At 41.6% G+C, this 20,050-nt stretch overlaps 1 protein-coding gene and 1 long non-coding RNA gene across 3 annotated transcripts in view; one reads left to right on the plus strand and one right to left on the minus strand.

Moving 5' to 3' along the window:
• The window catches only part of LOC130174955 (kelch domain-containing protein 8B-like), a 163,413-nt gene that overhangs the window by 89,506 nt on the left and 53,857 nt on the right, over window positions 1–20,050 (plus strand). For both annotated transcript variants that reach the window (XM_056385208.1, XM_056385207.1), the window contains one exon: window positions 18,245–18,409. In XM_056385208.1, the coding sequence (XP_056241183.1) occupies window positions 18,245–18,409 (165 nt within the window). The remainder of the gene's footprint in view (window positions 1–18,244; window positions 18,410–20,050) is intronic.
• Window positions 7,487–12,023, minus strand: LOC130174957 (uncharacterized). Its single transcript, XR_008828666.1, has 3 exons — window positions 11,958–12,023; window positions 9,716–9,852; window positions 7,487–7,827 (listed from the first exon to the last, which is right to left on the minus strand). It is a non-coding gene; the product is annotated as an uncharacterized LOC130174957 (long non-coding RNA).

Below are 20,050 nucleotides of genomic sequence, written 5' to 3' on the forward strand. Positions count from 1 at the left end.
ATATATTTATTTTTCATCTCTTGCAGGTCTCTTGACTTTAGAAATGTTAGATGAATTTCCTGTCAGTGTGACACTCCATGAGCTGCTGAATTTGATGTTTTTAGGTCCAACCTCGAAGGAGCCTTTCTTTTCTATCTAGCTGCTGCTGTGCGAAGCATTTCTGTTCTTGTTGTGTTCTGAGGCTGTAAGAGCTCCTGTGGTTGGTGAGAATCCCAGCCATCTGTCTGGTTATGCGCCGCTGTGCTGGTGGAGCTATGTTACCTCAGAGAAATCCTCAGTGGAACATTAGCTAACGATCCCATCAAAACTTGCATTACCGCCGAGCTTATCGGGGATAACACGCTGCCGAGCTCGCCGGAGGAGCAGGCAACACTGTCAGACACAGTGGAATAACACTGCTGAGAATGGTACCCACAATGTACAAAGAATACGAGGAGGGAAGGAGATTTAGTGGATGTTTTTTTTTTATTCTTTTATGAGTGTGCAGCCTTTACTTTCCTTTACTTTCAGCAAGTTTTTGGATATTTGTTTTGGGGATGTTATGGGGGATATTGGTGTGATTGTCTTCAGCCACTTGCTGTTTTCAGGTTTGTGGAGGGGTTGGGGAGGTCACCTACTACTGTACAAGATCACTAATATTTTGAGCCATTTTGGGGTCACATTGCCTGGTCAGCATGTCTGTGGTGCAGGAATAACTTGCCTGCATTATTTTTAACAATGATGGACAAACCCGAAGGCCGTCCATCATTGTGACGGATCAGAGAGTCAGGCGGCAGCTTCTGTGGCGTCACGCTCACACAGGCAGATGCACAGACCTTTTTCCATTATGTGCTCAGACTATATCATGAGGGTAATTAAATACCCCTCACTGTCACTGTGGAGAAAAAAATGAATTCATCTGCTACCTGTGGTGTTGACATGAAAAGTCGCCGCATGTCATCATCTCTGTTCATCTTTTCTCTCCCTGGCCCCATAAAGGTATAATCCCAGTTGTTTTTGAAAACCAAAAGCTACTTAATATGATGTCATTCATTATGATTTAAAATTTTAATTAAAATGGTGTGTAATGATAGATTATGACAGGATTTTTACAAACTCTGTCTGACAATGAGAAAGTCAAAGACAACCTCAGACCCATGTTCCTCCCTGAGTTATTGTGCAAACTGCTGCTTATCTCACAGAGGGAAAAAAAACAAGTTTATAAAATGCAGTGACTGCATATTAAAAAGACAATTAAATGCTGACTTCATTGGATAGCAAACTGAAGGTGGTGTCCTGCAGAGCTTTAGTGGGAAACCAGAAGATGAGTGATTACAGTAAATTGTAGAATTTGCGTTTCTCTGAGGAGACTTGAAGGTGAAATGAGGCGGCAGTGATCTGAAACCTTTTTGATTAAATCCCAGGACTGGCAGAGACGGAAGGATCTGCCGAGCGGCAGTCCCGCCTCCTTGATGACTGTTGTCCAGAAGCACTTGGGCAAGGCACTCAGTGGTGCTCACCATGTGACCACCACTCCACTCAGATCTCTCACTGCTAAACATTAGAGGAATAGGGCTTTGAGCTCATGGTGTGAGCGGCACTGGAACGGTACCAGAGCGAGATGGAGCTGGAAATACAATCCAACTCTTTGAAAAATCCACTCATTACTTCATCCAAAATCCTCCCACTCGTGCTCCACTCCGCTCACATGCGCTGACCAGTAGAAGAAAGCAGTATATTACTGGGCAGCCGAATGAGAACCAGGGTGTTTCTGTGAAGGACTGTGGTTCTCAGACCACCTCCCCTGAAGAAACAAACAAACTGTGGAGGCTGCAGAGTTTGGTGACATTTGAGCTGTGTTTCTGAAACACAAATACTTTGGAACATTGTGCTACGATGCCATATCTTGGATACAGTCTTCTTTACTGTGTGTTGATTTATCTGTCACACCAGAGTTCATCCACGTGTCCTTTTTCTAGAAGCTTAGTGACCTCTCACGCCACTGGATGAACGACTGTAGCTGCCGAGCGAATCACCACCGTGTTTGCCAGCTGCGTCAGTGCCATGAGTTTATGTGTCAAAAGTTACCTCCTCCTCTGGAGGTTTGGACCTCTCACTTGTTTCATACAGTGATATTGAATGAGTGATATTGGGTGAACCCACAATGGTAGCTCTGTTAAAGTAGCTTGTGTGAGTGTGTGTGTGAACAAAGAAAATTCAGATTATTGTGCTGATGAGAACCTCAGAAATGAAAAACTTAGAATCTGGGGAAAATACAAGCACTATCTTAACTCTCTGCATGACTTAAAACCTATTACATGTTGGTAAGGAAATCAGTTCATTTGTTTGTAATTTGAGTGAGCTGACCCTTTAAAACGAGCAGTGTGCAGCCTACACACTCAGTGTATCTGATATCTTTCTCCATCCAGTTCACTGTGTTGTGCGGGAGAACAATGTGCACCATCTTTGTCTTGTATTCGGAGGAGATGGTCTGTCGCAGCCTGTTTGTGCCGCTGTTGACACCCGCAGAATGACGGGTAATGATGTTGTTGTGTCACCGCGTTTGAACCGCGCAGCCTGCCACCGCGGCTCGCCGTGCCGCCGCCCTGTCATCAGCCAACTCTCAGGCTCAGGCAACACAACACAATCACCGCTGTCACAGCTGCACAATGGGACAGATCAGAGAAATCAGAGAGAGCGCGTGTTTGCATCAGAGAGAGAGAGAGAGAGAGAGAGAGAGAGAGAGCCTGTGTGATTGTGTGTGTGTCAGTGAGAGCAGGACAGAGACTGATGGAGTGTGTGTGATTGTGTGTGTGTGTGTGTGTGTGTGTGTGTGTGTGTGTGTGTGTGTCAGTGTGTTTGTGTGTCAGTGCCATAGCCTGTGCTGTGCATCACCAAGCTGTCACTTTAGGTTAATGTCCACTACCTTGTGTCTGACAAACAATGACATCCCTGTACAACATCACAGCTGGCCTGTCTCTGTATCTCATCATCATCGCCATCATCATCATCATCATCATCATCACACAGATAACGCACACTTTCTTTGTCGGCTGACACGTATGCACACACACAGTTCCCTCTTGTCTCTCACTCATGTACACACACACACACGCGCGTACGCACCTCTCAAGCTGTTACTGCTTCACATCCTCTGCAGGTGATTTTTCTCATTAAGTGTGGAGTGCAATTTTGGATTTGTTCGGTAAATTAATGACCGTAAAGGCCAAATCTGACATTAAGGTTTAATAAATCAATTATGATCGGGTATAAAAACTGAGCTTTCAGCTTTGCTTTCATCACATTTTAATAGAACACATCGCTTTAGAAAACACTAAAATGATAAACAAACCTTTGGCAGATGCGATGCGCCCACTGCAAAGTATTACAATGACATATTCTCATTCCCTCTGGTGTAGCTAGACAAAACCTGTCCTCATTCTATTGCTGACTACACAGGCGCAATCTATTATCTTACGCATTGTACAAGGCTCACAAATTAAAACAGCGGTTAACAAACACAGGCACTCATTACAGTTGCCCCCAATCATTTCAACAGTGGCTTTACAGGAAATCTGATTAGTGCAGCACGCAGAGGGAAGTCTGGAGCCTGTGGAGAGAAAGCAGCTGCACTGATGGATATCCATCCAAATGGAAAGGGGCTTCGAGGTTTTACTGACAGTAAGAAAGTGTGATGAGGCAGAGTGTGTAATAGGGATGTCACAATACCAGAAATTGTGTAGTCGGTACCACTACCAACTAAAGTCCACGGTCCTTCCTGATACTAAATTTGATACCACGGTAAAAAACAGAAAACACATGCTGCTGCACACACACAGTATAACACACACACACACACACGCACGTGTGTATACTTAAAGTGACTAACATGGTGACAGACCCATAGTGTGAAAATACTCAGCGTTATATTTTGAGAGAATGAACATTGATGACTGTAGCCTACTAATGTTGTTGAGCACCCAGCTCACGTAATGAGCTGTCGCTATGTTAGCCTAAACAAGCTAACGTTAGCCTTTGTGAACGTTGTGTGTGTAGCTTTGTTACAGCAGATGTCAGCTGTTGCAATTCATAAACAATAACGGCAGCATTTCAAGACATGAACATGTTGAGCCTCTCTTCAGATCTCTCAGATCTGCTGTTACTAGAGCTCCAGAGAGAAGCCTGAGAGAGATGTGTGTGAAGTTTTTGTTCCTGTTTGACTGAAGTTAATTCCTGAGACGGTGTTTCGACATGTTGGTCCATTTTTTATGCCGGTACCAGGCACAGAGCAGAGTTAGTGCTGCCAGGGTTCGTCTCCCTCCGTGGTTGTAATCATACACACTCACTAGGTTCTGTATTAATACTGTGAAATGATCAAAGTGCTCAGTCCACAGAGAAATGCACGCAGCCTGTATTCAGAAACTGAGCCTTAAAAACAGCCGTGGGGACTTCTGTAACTTTGTGATGTCACAACAAAGTCACTGCTCTCAGCCATGCCCCAAGCCTTCAGGATCCAACCTCACAGGATTTGGTTTCTCTGAGTGTTTACCTGAAATCTGTCGATTTTTAGTCGACCACTCAAATCAGTCAGCGAGAGGTTCTGAGCCTCTCTTTTGATTGGCTCACTGATCTGTTGTTGCTAGAGCTCCAGAGAGACGCCTGAGAGAGAAGATGTCAAACTACATTGAGATGTTTTTTGGTTCTTAAAACCACAAATATATTTTCTTATGGATCAACCCTTCAAATAAAACACAGGGAAAGTGTAGAATATGGGACCTTTAAGAAACAATTTATTCACACAAGTGGTTCTCACATGATGCTCATTGTAATCAAAGCAAGGTTTAATTGATTAACTTATTTAACTAGGGAGGGATGAGTGAGCACTAGTTCTCTTTCACTGCAAGGTCCTGGAAACATCATCTACTGTTGACGGCCAGCAGCCCAACTGCAGCCATCAGCTGCTTGGTGCTTTGCAGAGGAGGCCATTCGAGCCATCTACTTCAGAAGAAGAAAGCTCATATGTATATTACTTTTCATTCCTTCACATCACATCAAGCACAGGTCTAAGTGCCTCCATGATTTCAGCTGTGTCAGTTTTCCAGTCACCTCTCCCTCAGTACAGAGCTAAATGATGGCACGTGCTGTATGTGCAGAGCAGTAAATGTCACAGCACAGTGGGGAGGATCAGGAAATGAAATGTTCAGGACGGATTTATCTGCAGAGAGGAGAGGCCGCCAGATATCACAACAAGCACTTCATCACTCGTGAGCTGAGATCGATGGCTGCTGCTGATGCTTCATTGTGAATTTAGAGTGCTTTTAAAATCAATGAGAGAAACACTATTCTTAGGCGCTTACAGTGCAGAGTTTTCACATACAGTAGGACTGCAGTGGAAGTTTGAGGTTTATCCATAAGATGAAGAAACATGGAGAATGTGTTGTCACATCAAATCAAATCACATCATCATTTCTATTCATTTTCATCATTTGTTTCAGTGAAAATGAAATGCAAAAATTACCGTTCCAACTGAAATGACGACTCACATCACAATCACAACATCTGCCAAAATCATCATCAGATCAGAATTTCAATAAAATCCGTTCCCATCAGCCTCAGCGTGAGTTTTGCACTAATTAGCAAATGTTAGCATGCTAACGTTTTAGTGCTGATGCTGTTTTGTTGTCAGGTCTTAGGGGATTGAATTACTTAAACTTTATTGCTGCACCAGCTACTTAGAGACCACAAATTACATTAATGCCTTGATCCCAACAGCAAGGAAAATATCCCGACCTCAATGTCATTGCTTGAGCATCAAATAAATTATGCGGATGATTTCCCACTTGTGAAATGACTCAGTCATATTGCATATTAAAGTTGAGATGAGTTTTCACATTTGTGTTTAAATAGTGAAGACTCATCACACACTTGTATCTCGTGATAAAAATCACCACCAGATAGTGATGACATTTTCCAATCGACTGCTGTGAAGCGTTTTATCAGGAGGTAATGGTCCATTTGAGATATACTGGAGGGGCAGTTATCCTAAACACAGAGCTGCATGTGTTCCTCTGAGGATGTTAAAGGTCCCATATTCTACACTTTTCCTATGTTTTATTTGAAGTGTTGAGCCATATGAAAATATATTTGGTTTTAAGAACCAAAAACCATCTCAATGTAGATCTACATCTCCTCTCAGGCGTCTCTTTGGAGCTCTAGCAACAACAGATTGATGAGCCAATCCAAAGAGAGGTTCTGAGCCTCTCTTCTGATTGGCTGAGTGGTTGTATAAAAATCGACAGATTTCAGGTAAACACTCAGAGAAACCAAATCCTGTGAGGTTGGAAACCTGAAGGCTTGGGGCATGGCTGAGAGTGGTGACTTTTTTATGACATCACAAAGTTACAGAAGTCCCGACGGCTGTTTTTAAGGCTCAGTTTCTGAATACAGGCTGTGTGCATTTCTCTGTGGACTGAGCGCTTTGATAATTTCACAGTATTAATACAGAACCTAGTGAGTGTGTATGATTACAACCACGGAGGGAGACGAACCCTGGCAGCACTAACTCTGCTCTGTGCCTGGTACCAGCATAAAAAATATCTCAGGAATTAACTTCAGTCAAACAGAAACAAAAACTTCACACACATTTCCTTCATTTGGTGTTTTCAGTCTCTATCTTTGTCACAGTAGCAGTAATTAACGCAGCCTTTCCCTGCTATCACTATTTGATTCCTGTCAAACCTAATATGATCTCTACTCAGTCGCACACTGAACCACTCTGACTTTTCCTAGTGGGCTTAAGATCAAAATCGAATTTCCTGAGTGCCCGTTTTCCTAAACCACAGTTTGAAGTGTAAAGAGGACATGGGCTCAGGCTGCCAGGTCCCCACATAACAAGAGGAGTAAAAAGCTTAATGAGCCCGGGTGCCACAGGCAGATACTGTAATTATGATTTTGAATCCCTACCTCGGTGGCAACTGTGACTATTTTTGGAGTGAAGCGGGTGCAATGCTGACATATGCATCATTTATCTCGAAGAAGACACGTAAATGTCAGTAAATGCAGACATACAGGGTGAGGTGGTGAGGGAAGGTTTTGTGCTGCAGGACTGTGAGTTCAGTGAAGGAGAGAGAACATGACGGCAGCGAAGGAAATGGAAAAGTCAGCTGATAGGTCCAGAGGAGTCGACATATAACTTAAGAGTTGTTTGCTTATTCCCGGGTGCCGCCAGCTTTAGATGTTGTTGTTCTGTCAGAAATGGCTTTCGCAAATGTCTCAGAGTCCTCTTTTATTTTTATTTGTTAACTCTCACAGAGCACAGAGACGGACGTTTTGGTGCCTTTGCCAAAATCCTTTCTTTTGTTTTTCTCTTGATTGTTTCCCTTGTGGAGTGTACCTGAGCATTACTTTCAGCTTGCTTTGTTTTGAACATTAGATGGTTTTTTTTTTATGGGCTCAAGTTAGATTCATTAAGATTTTGATCTTGTGAAGTGATGTTCACAAATAATTAGTTTGTAGTTGTAGACCGAATAAAAATTCTGAACGAATGATCTAAATGATGAGAACAGTAGATGTTAATGAGCTCATTAGCTCAGAGACTTTTTATTTTCTCTCTTTAACAACTTTAATTAAATGACCCTGTGTGAAAAATGCCAGATGATCTTAAAATTTGTCTTTGCCCAGCACTAACTGAAGTCTGAAATCTGACATCTGTTATGCTCAGATTTCTGTAATGGTCATGATTATAGAAGAGTGGTGTCTGTAGGACGGCCTCTCTCGGAGCCAGGTGCTGTACCTGCAGCAGCATCCAGCTCTGATGCAGGTGGGAGCAGGTGGACGGCATCATCATCACTGCAAGATGAAAACAAATTATATATGTATGGGAAATATGAGAGGCTGGAATCACTGGGTGTAACTGTTCATATAAATGCATTACCTTCCAGTTATACATGTGCCTCTGAATACGGTGGCTGATAAATTAAGTGAAGTTTTAATTGACTGCAGCTGGTCTCCCTCATTTTCCATCTACCTCACTCAAGTTCTGTGCCTCTCTCACTCTCTCCTCTCCAAACCTCTGATGTAGCTCATTACATGAATTTCATTTAAAGATGATTAATATTGAAAATGAAAGACATTTAATAAAAAGTTTCAGTTCATGTCTAAAGGAGGCTTGTTAAACAGTTTATCATGACACTTGTAACTGCAAATTATATTGACTTTTAATAATCCACAGTTAGAGCCTAACCTTCAGTAAGAAACTTTATTATGGACTAGAGATTAGAATAGAAAGAGAGTGGCATGGCTTTAGGTTCTCTGTCACTGCGCTGGAACTCTGGCGTGGGGCCGTTTTCGATTCAAAAATAGATCATTATATGTCTGTATTCTTGCATATTTGTTTCAAACTGTTGTGTAGCAAGAATATATCGCTATATATATATATATATATATATATATATATATATATATATGTGTATGTATATTTTTACTTTCTGTAAGTCCGCATTTCTGCAGACTTTGCATGAGGGAATTACCCACAGTTCATAGCATTGTGATGTTAAACACTGGTTACCATGGTTACACCAAGATCTCCTACTGCACTGAAGCTTTAGTGATATCCCCGAATTGTAAATCACGAGTAAATGTCAATGTATCAGGGTACGCCCAGAAGTGTTAAAATGGAAACCAGAAGAAGAACGGTCACCAAAGAAGCCAGTCTGGAACGAACCCAAAGTTTACATGTCAGTACAAACACATGGCTCACTGGTGAGTCACAGGAAGAGCTGTGTGTAGTCATTTGTCCGATGATGGCCTGATGATAAATTCCAAATCTGCTTTCATCAGATCTCATCCAACATTATTACTGTGTTTACAAACACGGAGCGAAGGGACATGTTTTGGCGTCGTCAAGGTAACGTTATGCGTCACAGAGTGCTGTCCCATTCCTTTTTACACCATCTTGAGCCCTTGCAGCCTCTCACTCTAAATCACTCACCAGGCGATGTCAGCTATAAGTCTGTGAGGGTTCAGGGCTCAGGCTTTAGGGGGGGACACGGGGATTGAGCCTAACCTTTGGTAATCCTGTGGAAGTGGGATTGAAAAAATGTTTTCTTTTATGAGGTGAATGCATCATTATTTATTACTTACAAATACAACTTCAGTCTTCTTACTATTCTCAAAAATCAGTGGTATTGATAGCTCAGTAGTAGTATAGAAATCAGTATATGTAAATATACTGTATATGCACATGGCCGTGTTGTTTATATAAAATCCACCATGTGCTTCCTTAATCTATTTTTGTCAAGTCCCCATACTGCATTCACATTCAAGAGTAAAACAGCTGCAGCACGTCTGTGTCCTCTCTTTATGAAGCTGTTTCACCTCTGCTCTGCCTCCACCATCAATCTGAACTCTGTGTTCATCCTGCTTCTGAGTTCTTTCAAGCCTGCAAATACACTTTGATCCTTCCCCTCCTCATGGGTGGTCTTCACGTGGAGGTTTTGACGGGACTATTGATTGACCCTTAGCCTCACTTAAGAGGACAATGTGATCGCTCCACTATATACCTGTACTATTGACCCCCACCCTGTGTCTGTCTGTGTGTGTGTGTGTGTGTGTGTGTGTGTGTGTGTGTGTGTGTGTGTGTGTGTGTGTGTGTGTGTGTGTGTGTGTGTGTGTGTGTGTGTGTGTGTGTGTGTGTGTGTGTGTGTGTGTGTGTGTGTGTGTGTGTGTGAGAACCTACAGTACAGTGCGGTTGTACATCAGTCATTCTGCATCACACTCCTTGGCTGCTGATTGGAGAGGTGGCACATCAGTGAAGGACAGAAGAAAAAAAACAGCCAGACTCCATCTCCGTCTTTGTGAGGAAAATTGATCCTCCTAAAGATAAGACCCCCCCCCCCCCCCCCCCACACACACACACACACACACACACACACACACAAGTCCATAGGTAGTGTGTGGTGACTGTGGCTATCAGCAGGCCGGAGACTTTTATTGATCTACCATTGACGATTGTTCATTAGGAAGAGTGCTGTGCCCTTTAAATGTCGCTGTGGGAGATCGTCTTCCATCCATCACAGCAGCAGTACGGACCGTCATCACAGAAACACAGCACAACTTTGTCCCTCTTCTTTTTTTATTTTATTTTATTTTTTTTTTTGGTGGACAAGCCAGTTTCAGTAATAGTTAGGTCGAGTTTTGAAGAAGGCCGAGCAATTTTCTGTGTGACTTTATCTCAGGTTTTTAATGGAATCCTCCGTCTTTACTTCTTTTATCACCTCCCTCTCTTTTACTTTGGTGACGTGACTGACGTGATATTAAAGCCGTCCGTCCCCAAACCGCCGCAGCGCTCCACCTGCCTCTGTTACCCATCAGCTGTCCAGCTCTCTGTTCATGTCCTGCCTGTTGCAGCTACGCTCTGTGCATTGTAAAGTTGGGCTGAACTTTCCCTCTCTCATGTGAAACACTGGCCACTGGGAATAATGTTTACATGCTGCTAAAAAACTGCAGCAGGAAATCTGTTTTGACAGGAACATGATGCAGCCAACAAAACTAGGAAACATTTTTAATGAGCAAAGTCACTGAAAGTTCAAGTTGCAGATTCATATTTGATTATAAGTGAGGATGGAGTTTTAATCGAAAACCTTTCTGACGTCGTCTTCGCATTTACTGAACATATTTGTAAATCACGGATCTGAAGAGGAAAAACTTGACAAGTAAAACCTTCATACTTTGCTTTATATGGATTATAGACATAAATTATTCATGCACTGAATCAGACGAACACTGTGTTAACTGTCATGAATCAGTGCATAAATGTAGATTTTGTTTATATAATGTTTATATATGTATTTATGTCAGGCTGTGCTCATTTATTTATTACATTTTCCATTGCTGTCAGATATCTGGGACACTATATGTAAGCTATTGATATATTGTGCTGTTAGATGCTGGTGGGTGTGTCTACTGTAAACTCGGTTTGTTGTTGTTTAATCCCAGGAGAGATGGGCGATATAAATGACTGGACAAAAATAAAACTTTTAATTCATGCATTCATTTGAATATATCTGCAAAACAGTATCTGCTCGGAGCAACTGAAGAGTCATCAACATTTTTATGATTTAATCAGTGAGTCAAAACTTACTGACTTTAAGCAAGACACAGGTTATCTTTACTTCATGATCCTGATCTTCGTCTAACCTTAACCAGAGTGCTTTGTTGCCTAAACCGAACCACAGACGGGGACTCAAACCCTCTGGTGTCACTCATGTGTTTTTTTTATTATACAGCTCATTTGCAGTACATTTTTCTCAACATAACAAGGAACTTATACAAATGTTTATGTAAAAACATACTAAAATAACCAATGCTGACTTTAAGCACAAGATGTGACACAGTGACTTTTAAAAAAAAATATTTACCCAAACTATGACCTTTCCGAAACCTTAAAAGGGCTCTTCACTGATTACGTGCTGCGCTTCCATGAATCTGAATTCACAAGAGACAGATAGAGAAAAGAATCGTCAATATAAAAGCAGCAGAGGCTGATATATCCTGATTTTTACTCCCTAGTGGGGGTCAAGCTCTAAAAATGCTGGACCCAACGTTTCCTATAATTCAGCTTGATAGTGACTTTTTATTGGACATCCGTACCTGGTAAACGACCACGTCTTTCGGACTCTACTTTGTAGTGTCAGCTGTCTGCTCTGTCATTTACACTCTTCCAGTTTGTGCTGATTGTATCCTCTCAGCACTCACAAGTGCAACCAGCTGATGATGATTGTTCACTCCATGGTTGTTATTTGGTCCTGCATCTTGACTGAATCGTCTGGTGTGTTTGTTCTTACGATTCAAATCTTAAAACTCTTAAAAATCTGTCATTATGTCTGTGGTCACCAATTACATTTCTTTCAAAATGTATTTACCCAAACAGATTAAATGCAAATAAAACCTTTTTGTAGGTTTGAGAAACCCGTCCTCACCTTCTGCTCTCGTTCTCCTTATTTGCTCACTCTCGTCTTTGCTGTCATCGTCTTCCTCGCTCTGAGTGTGTTTACTCCAGACTGAGCCTGAGGCCTCTAAAAATAGGAGCTCTGGCCCGATGATTTGTCACCAGTCAGATTATATAAGGGCTCCATTAACCTTCACTTGAACTTAACAGGCCAACAGGTTGACAGTAAACAAATGTTTGAAAAGTTATTAAAACCTTTAGGAAAAAAAAAAACATGAAAAGGATGAAGCTTTGTTATAAAATTCTCCAACTGATTAAACAGAGTGACTACTGAAGGTGAATCAAAATGAAATTCTCCTTTTATGTATTTTTTTTATCAACCTTACATTAATATAGTGTTAGACATCAGCCTCAAGGAGAGAGAAGAGCAAATTCTGACAATTATAAGAGTGTAAAAGACAGACTGAAAGACTAAATATTAATTATCAGCTAATTAAATTTAATTTGTGTGTTGCTGCTTCTCTCTGAAGCTGTTTAATTGTGTCTTCCTCTTTTTTCCTCTCAGTGCAATAATTACATTGAACATGAACATAATTTGATGCAGCATGAAAAATATTACTTTTCTCTGCGATAATATTTTTATTTAAATTTCTACATCTCTTTTTGTTTATACTTTGTTTGACTTTAAATGTTCGGACATTTGGTCATTTCCTGTTTTATTTTGAAATCACTTTCTTTGTGTGTCTCATGCTCGTTTTACTTCCTGTCTTTGTCTCATTTCACCTGTGTTCAATCACCGTTGCCTCCCTCGTGTATTCAAGTCTCTGTCATTGTCAGTTGGTCTGTTTTGTTCCCAGAGACGTTTTCTGTTCTGTTTCCCTCGTGTTTTGGGCATTTGATTTTCTGTTTGCAGCCGATCCTGTTGTTCCTGAGTTGGATCTCCTGTGTTTGGTTCCTGATGGCCTTCTTGTGAGTTTTGTTTGGGCTGCGTTTTTACCAAAGCACTTGCATTGCACCTTCCAGTTTTTTGTGTTGCCTGCATTTGGGTCCTGCTAACACGTGACAGTGATTATGTTTCTCTGGAAATAAGCAGAAAAAGTTAAGGATTCATTTTGAAGTAATCATCAATTATAACTTTTAACTTTTAAACTTTCTGCATTGTCAAATAAAATGAAACTATATATTTTTTTCACATGTCTTGTATAATTGTACTATATGGATTTAATTCCACCGGTGTTACATACAGTATGTCCATTAACCATTCAACTGTATTAGTTTTAAGATGTGTATTTATAGACTTAGTATGAGTAGTAGTGTAAGCTGCTTTCCAATCTTCATCTGAAATTTCCAGTTGCAGGTTTTCCTTCCATGCTTTCAGTTTGTACTGTAAGATGAGTAACATGTTAGCAAGTTGCAACACTCTGATATGATATCCTGCAAAAAGTACACTTAAAGGTCCCCTGTTTGACACTTTTCCTGTGTTTTTAATTGAAGTTTTGATATCCATAAGAAGATGATGTATTTGTGGTTTTGACAGGCTCTGAGCCTCTCTTCTGACTGGTTGGATGGTGGATCCAGGTGGACGGGGCTTTGGGCATGGCTGAGAGTGGTGCCTGCTTTGTTGTGACATCACAAAGTTACAGAAGTCCTGATGGCTCGTTTTAAGGCTCAGTTTCTGAATACAGGCTGTGTGCATTTCTCTGTGGACTGAGGCTTTGATACTTTCACAGTATTAATATAGAACATAGACCTGATCTATAATCAAGAGACATGGAAATCACACTTATACAATATGGGATCTGTAAATTATTCTTATTATTCTATGATGGTGATGACGTTTACTTGAAAATGTATCTAATAACGTATAGCAATTACGCATTCTCTGTCATTTCTTTCTTTCGGTGCTGTTACTATAGCAGAGCATCCAATACAGGGGCAGAGTGATGCATTATGGGATGCAAATAAATAAGGAGGGATGGAAAAAAAGATGAGAAGGAAGGATAAAAGGATAAAATTATAGGCAAGAGACAAAAGAGACAGAGATGTGACGGATGAGGCAGTCAGTTAGACTGAATGGGAGAAAAAAGGGATGGAAAACGATGAAAGTAAAGCGAAAGTTGGAGTGAGAGGAGGATGCAGGGCCGAAAAAAAAGGGAAGAAGATGAGGGACAGGCGACATGATATCAACAAGAGAGGGACACAGATGCAGAGAGTGATGAAAGATGTGCTGTGGAGGAATCAAAGCAGCAGGTTCAGCTTGTGTAGCAGAGTTACAAAGGAGGAGGACAGAAATATAAAGCATAACTAATGTGTCACATACATCCACTCAGTTCTTCATATCTGCTGATGCTGGTGCATTTGCAATTTTGTGCGTTGTTGTTGTTGTTGTTTTTGATCATGTGTTTGGTCAGTTCAGAGCATCATGAGCACATTTTCTCCAGAAAAGCTTTGTTGTGTTTTTTTTTTTTTTTTAATCACTCAGCTCCAGGTAGTAACTCAGGGATCTGGCTCTGAGTGGTGACGGATTTTATTCGCCAAGCACCAACCTGCCAAACACCCACCCCATAATAACAGTCTGTAGGTTACGCTGTGGTTTCCATGGAGTCTCCCAGGGTGACGGGCAGAGAATAGAGCACGGTTTCCTTAATTAGAGGCGATTGCGCATGATTAGACCGAGGCTGGGCCAAATGGCGAGAGTGCACACACCGGCATGAACACACGCACTCAAAGGCAGCTGCTGTGATGCCGCTGGTCACAGTTAATAGTTTGGGTGGACAGTTAATGTCAAGCACGTATGGTCTCCTAAATCACAGCCTGGGTTGGTGGATGATTATCATCACGTGACACTGTCAGTAATTCGAAGTGTATACCTTTACAAGGGTGTAGACTAAGTTTCAAAGGTGGAGGTATGCAATGGAGTTGGAGGTTCTTTAGGTTTGTGAAAAAAGCATACACTCACCCACCTGCCACTCAAAGCGTGTGTTATATAAATATTCTACCCCGGACAATTGTCACAAAGCAAAAAATTAACCATAGAGACCAAAGCTGTTTTTGGTTCCAGGCTGTAGACATGTTTATTTCTGCTGTGAAGTTGGCTTTTTTAATATCAGTCTATGCGGATTGACTCTCTTTTGGAGCCAGCCTCAAGTGGCCATTCGAGGAACTGCGGTTTTTGGCACTTCTGTGTTGGCCTAATTTTTCAGCCCCAGAGGTTTTTGCTTGATGCAGCTGTATCTGGTTGGTACCACTTGACCTCCCTCAACAACCCCGGCTCCTTCGCTGCCAGAGAAATGACATTTCACATCCCTAGAACCAGTCTATGATGCTTTCATTGCACCCAACCCCATTTCCTAAGCAGACATCCTGTGTGGAGATGGAAGAAACTTTCAGCTCAGTCAGATTGCCCATTAGGTTTGCTCACCTCTTACCAGGGCTGTTCTCCCCAGATTGAGTTTGAGCACTCTCTGAATGCACTATAAAATATTACAAGAGAGATACTCTGTCTTTTCCCAGAATACATTTGGTCCAGTGTCTTATACAGGATCAAAGTCTTGTGTACATGCTGCATTTTGTATTAATTTTCCCCCAGAGAACTGGTTTAAAAAGAAACTTTCAGATCTCCAAACGCCTCTCCGGGCAAGACTTTTTACACATTTAATCTCAGTGAAAACAGATTCTCATTTCATTATACATGGAGACATTTATCACACTGCTGTAACAAAGGAAGTGTAAAAACTCAAGTACAAGAAATTTAGTCTGACAGACGTCTGGAGGACTTTCTTTGTGCCGAGCACAGACACATATCCTGCATGGGAAATAATTTCCTCTATATAGACGCTTAATCTTACACACACACACACACACACACACATATTGTTGACTGTTGCTTAATTGAATTTACTTCTCACTATTATCATTTCTATTTATCTTCTGTTTGACACACATGCACATGCACACAAACTCACACATGGGAGCTTCTATTTCCCGGAGACTGTTAGTCACTTAATTTTTTCCCTTGTAATCCTTAATTTATGATCATGGGTTACACTACATTAGCAAAACTGACAAAGCTTATGTGAGTTTGGCAGTTTGTTCAGTTACTCCAGGCAGTTAGTAGGTTTTAATATTTAGCGATGTCTAATCTCTAGGTAAGAGCTGGTTCGTGTGATGTGTAATTTGTAAGTTCTGCTCTTGCTACATGGCTAGCATTAACAGCTTTTTGCTTACCACGCTGGAGGAAACATTGAGAGTTCAGCATTAAACTGCGTTCCTGTCTCCAGCGCTGGAAAGCAACGCCAGTGTTAACTCTCGTCTCTATCACATCTTTTCTTCTACCCTGCCATGAAGAGGTAGCGTTGCTCAGGGGGAGTATTATAACCTTTTGTCTCGTAATTGCAACGATGTCCGAAGCTTTAGTCAAGCATCAATCACCACCACCCGCTCCCGGCAAGAAAGCACGTTCGGTGGCAGAGATAAGTTATAAATACAGCCCCTTTTAAACACTTGTGTGAGAACCAGGCTAAGTTTGAACTTACAAACAGCTGGTGAAACCACATCACAAACCATCACAATTCAGGGGGATCTACTGTGCTAATGATCTCATTAAGGGCAGCTCCTCATGCACTGGTGGTATTCATTAAATTGAAATGAGCAATTCATGACAAGTTTGGACACTTGCATGAGCAAATGTTACAGAAAAAAGTAAGAAAGAATTAGGATAAGAATATGAAAATGTTCTTGCACGAAGTCCAGTGTGTTTACTCTCAGGGTCATTCTTTGATGATCTTTCTTCTAGCAAATATGAGGTTGACATTTGAGATCTGAAGTTAAATATAGAACTGTTTTTTTTTTTTTGGTATTATCATACCATTTCAACTTTTAATCCCTTGATTTTTAATCTAGCACCATCATCAGGTCAAATTTCATGCTTTGGTTTGTCTCTCTAACATCCAAGAAAAGTTGAATGGAGGGCAGCTTGACTTGGTTGTAGAGAGTTGAAAACATTTCACCTCTCATCCAAGAGGCTTCTTCAGTTGTGACCGAGGCTACGTCCACACTGTGTTTTAAAACTAAAACGTATTAGTGTGGACGTGGCCTGACTGGTGAGGAGACCCAGGTTTTTAGCCTCTGTGGGGTTGTTATCAAGGCCTTTGATGTTACTCAGTTCTTTACTTCTCCTAGAGACAGTTCACCATAACCATGACCTGGATGACTACAAAGCTTCAGACATCTAACAGTTTGGTTTCGTTGGGTGTCAAAGCCTCACAGAACCGTTAGCTCGGACTCTCCTCGTGCATCAGGAAGGTGATCTCACCAAAAAGTCATTACAGTGTCAATCCACACTAGTGAAATCACAAATGAAGCTCAATAGAACGGAAAGTTGCTCCTTACAGAAAGCTCACTGAGGCAGCATTAGTGCTTACACTTTGCAGTTAGCGGTCTGCTCAACACTCACACATACACTGTATATTTCACATTCCCGCCCCACCTCTCCACGTTCATGCATTGCGACACGCTTTATGTGATGATGTGTCCTCGCTGCGTCACTCATTTTATGTTCCACAGTAAATCGGATTTACTCAGTCAGAACCTGTGAACTGCGTGGCAATCACACTTGTGTTGAGCTGCGGTCCGACTGACAGATTTATTATTGCTTTATTCCTCACAGTTTAAATCACAGCTCCGTGGAACTGTTACCGTCGGGATGACGTTGACGCTCTCCCTCTTCCCTCTGTGTCTCTCCTCTTCTCTCTCTATGCTTCAGATTGAAGTTGTCACAACTGTGTTAATGGGCTGTTAGTGTATAATCCTCTCCTCTTCTCTCCTTGTTTCATCTCCTCTCCCCGTTTCCTCTCCTCTGATTATCTCCTCTCCTCTGTCATCTTGTCCTCTCCTCTCCTCCTGCAGTGTTTCTGCAAGAGCACCATGTATGCTTGCTCAGCACTTTTCCACTCTTTCCTTTCTCTCGCTTCTGTGTATTTTCTAATGGCATTGCAGTAGCTGCACGTGTCCTTGTGGAAAAGTCATTTGTGGGTTATCTAGAAGTTTGGCATAAATATTGCAGATTGTTTGGGTGACTGTAGACTTATGAGACAGATAGTGGACCTGACAGCTAGACCAGAGGTGGCAGGACACAGTGAAACCTTCTCTGGCTGTATGGAGAAATGTTTTCCTCCCCTCACCTCATACTGACCTGGATATAAGCTTGAGAGAGAACACATATTGACCAAATTGTTGCACCAAGAGAGGAAATGATGATAAGTTCTTTTAAAAGCTGTTAATTCACAGTGGGTTTCTGTCTTGTGTGTCTCTCCACAGATGGGAAGGTGTATGCGTTGGGGGGTATGGGAGCAGACACCACACCCCAGGCCCTGGTGAGGGTCTACGAAGCAGAGAAGGACCAGTGGCAGCCGATGACCTCCATGCCCACACCGCGGTACGGAGCCACCCCCTTCGTAACAGGAAACAAAATCTACATGTTGGGTAGGACATGAGATCTCATCATCTCATTTCTCTCTTTTTTTTATCTTTTCATATCTCAAGAGTTTCATCCACCAACACTGCCTGTTTCTATCTGAGCGTCCCACGCCCACAACACAGATAACAATGCAACCATTTCAGCTAAAAATGATACTGCGGTCAGCTGTTCTCTCATTTTATTTTGACAGACCAACAAAATAGAAAAATAATATAAAAATATCCCATTGGGGCAAAGTCAGCTTTCCCTATCCACAAAAAGCACAAATGAGTTTTCACTGCACAGTCTGACTGTAACTCTTCGGTCGGCTCAGGCTCGGTCCTGCTGAGGGCCAAGACGTGGCAACATTACTTTAAGGTCTAATTATAGAGACAAATCTTTCTGCTGCTTGCTGTTATTGATATTTCGGGCCGCTGTGAAAGGAAAGCGTGTTCCGTTACTACAGCAACCATAACGATTTCGTTTTCACCATACTTAGCTGCAGCAAAACCTTATTTTCAGTCAGGTTTTAATGCTGTTATTTTGACGTTTTTCTCCTATTTCTTGACCTTGTTTTTATGGTGAAATATTATTAAACATGTTTAGTTAAAAGAAAAAAGGAAATGAAGAAATCTTGCAGCACCTTTTGGGAATCTTATTTCCTGCACATAGACCCACAGCTGATATCAGTTAAGGGATTGCTTAGATAAGTTTGGTCACTTCCTCGAGGACATTGGGAGCTGGTGAAGGATGACAGATTTGAAGAGCCTCAGTCCTCAGGCTTTGGGACCATTTAGAAACTCTGGGCTACTTTGATGCACATTCAGTAAAGGGAAAGTAACAGGAAGTCTCCTCAATAAAAGTTGTGTAGTGTGTCTTTCCCCCGCACACAGGGGATGTGTGTGTTGTACTGTTTTCCCCATCAGTCTTTTCTCCGCCTGTGTGACTGTACCTGCCTGGCAGTTTTAGAGCTGTAAAATGAACTGATGGAAAGACAAAAATGTGCCCCTCAGGTCTGCACAGTCTCACAGTCTTAGTATAATATTGATCAAAAAGAACAGGGTTGGAGTTAAAAGCTGCTCTGCGGGAAAGAAGAAAAAAGGAAATATGTGTTCAGTGCAGATCCTGTGTTTTTGTTTTTTTTTCCCCTCGGCACAACTTTCATGCAGTCGTTTTCCATCTGTGATCAGAGGTTACATTTGTTCTCTTTGTGTCTCTTTGGGGGGGTGTTATTGCTCATTGACACTTGGTCAAAATTTCACACCACTGCTGAGAGAGAAATTGGAATCACGCAAGGCAGGATATGATCATTTTACCTAACTGAACAAAAAGCATTTTGCAAAGAGATAAATCCATTTGATTATACGCCAAAAGCAACAACACAACAGTCCACATTCAGCACAAAGTAGCTGTAACCTCTTTAGAGAAGGAGCTTTGGTCATTTCCATTTCCAATGATTTTCTTCCGCCAGAGGATCAGAACGACCCTGTTAAAGATGAAAAGAGAGAGAGAGAAAACTTTCCTTAATTTCTACAACGCACTGGCTGCATTTAGAAATACGGCAATTACTGAAAACGGGAAAGTGCACAGTGATAGAATGTACTTGAATATGTAGGTACTACTTTATACTGTACTTTGCTCTGCACTACATTTATCTCACAACTGCA

Source organism: Seriola aureovittata, chromosome 9 (genome assembly GCF_021018895.1).
Source record: "Seriola aureovittata isolate HTS-2021-v1 ecotype China chromosome 9, ASM2101889v1, whole genome shotgun sequence".
Classification (NCBI taxonomy): domain Eukaryota; kingdom Metazoa; phylum Chordata; class Actinopteri; order Carangiformes; family Carangidae; genus Seriola; species Seriola aureovittata.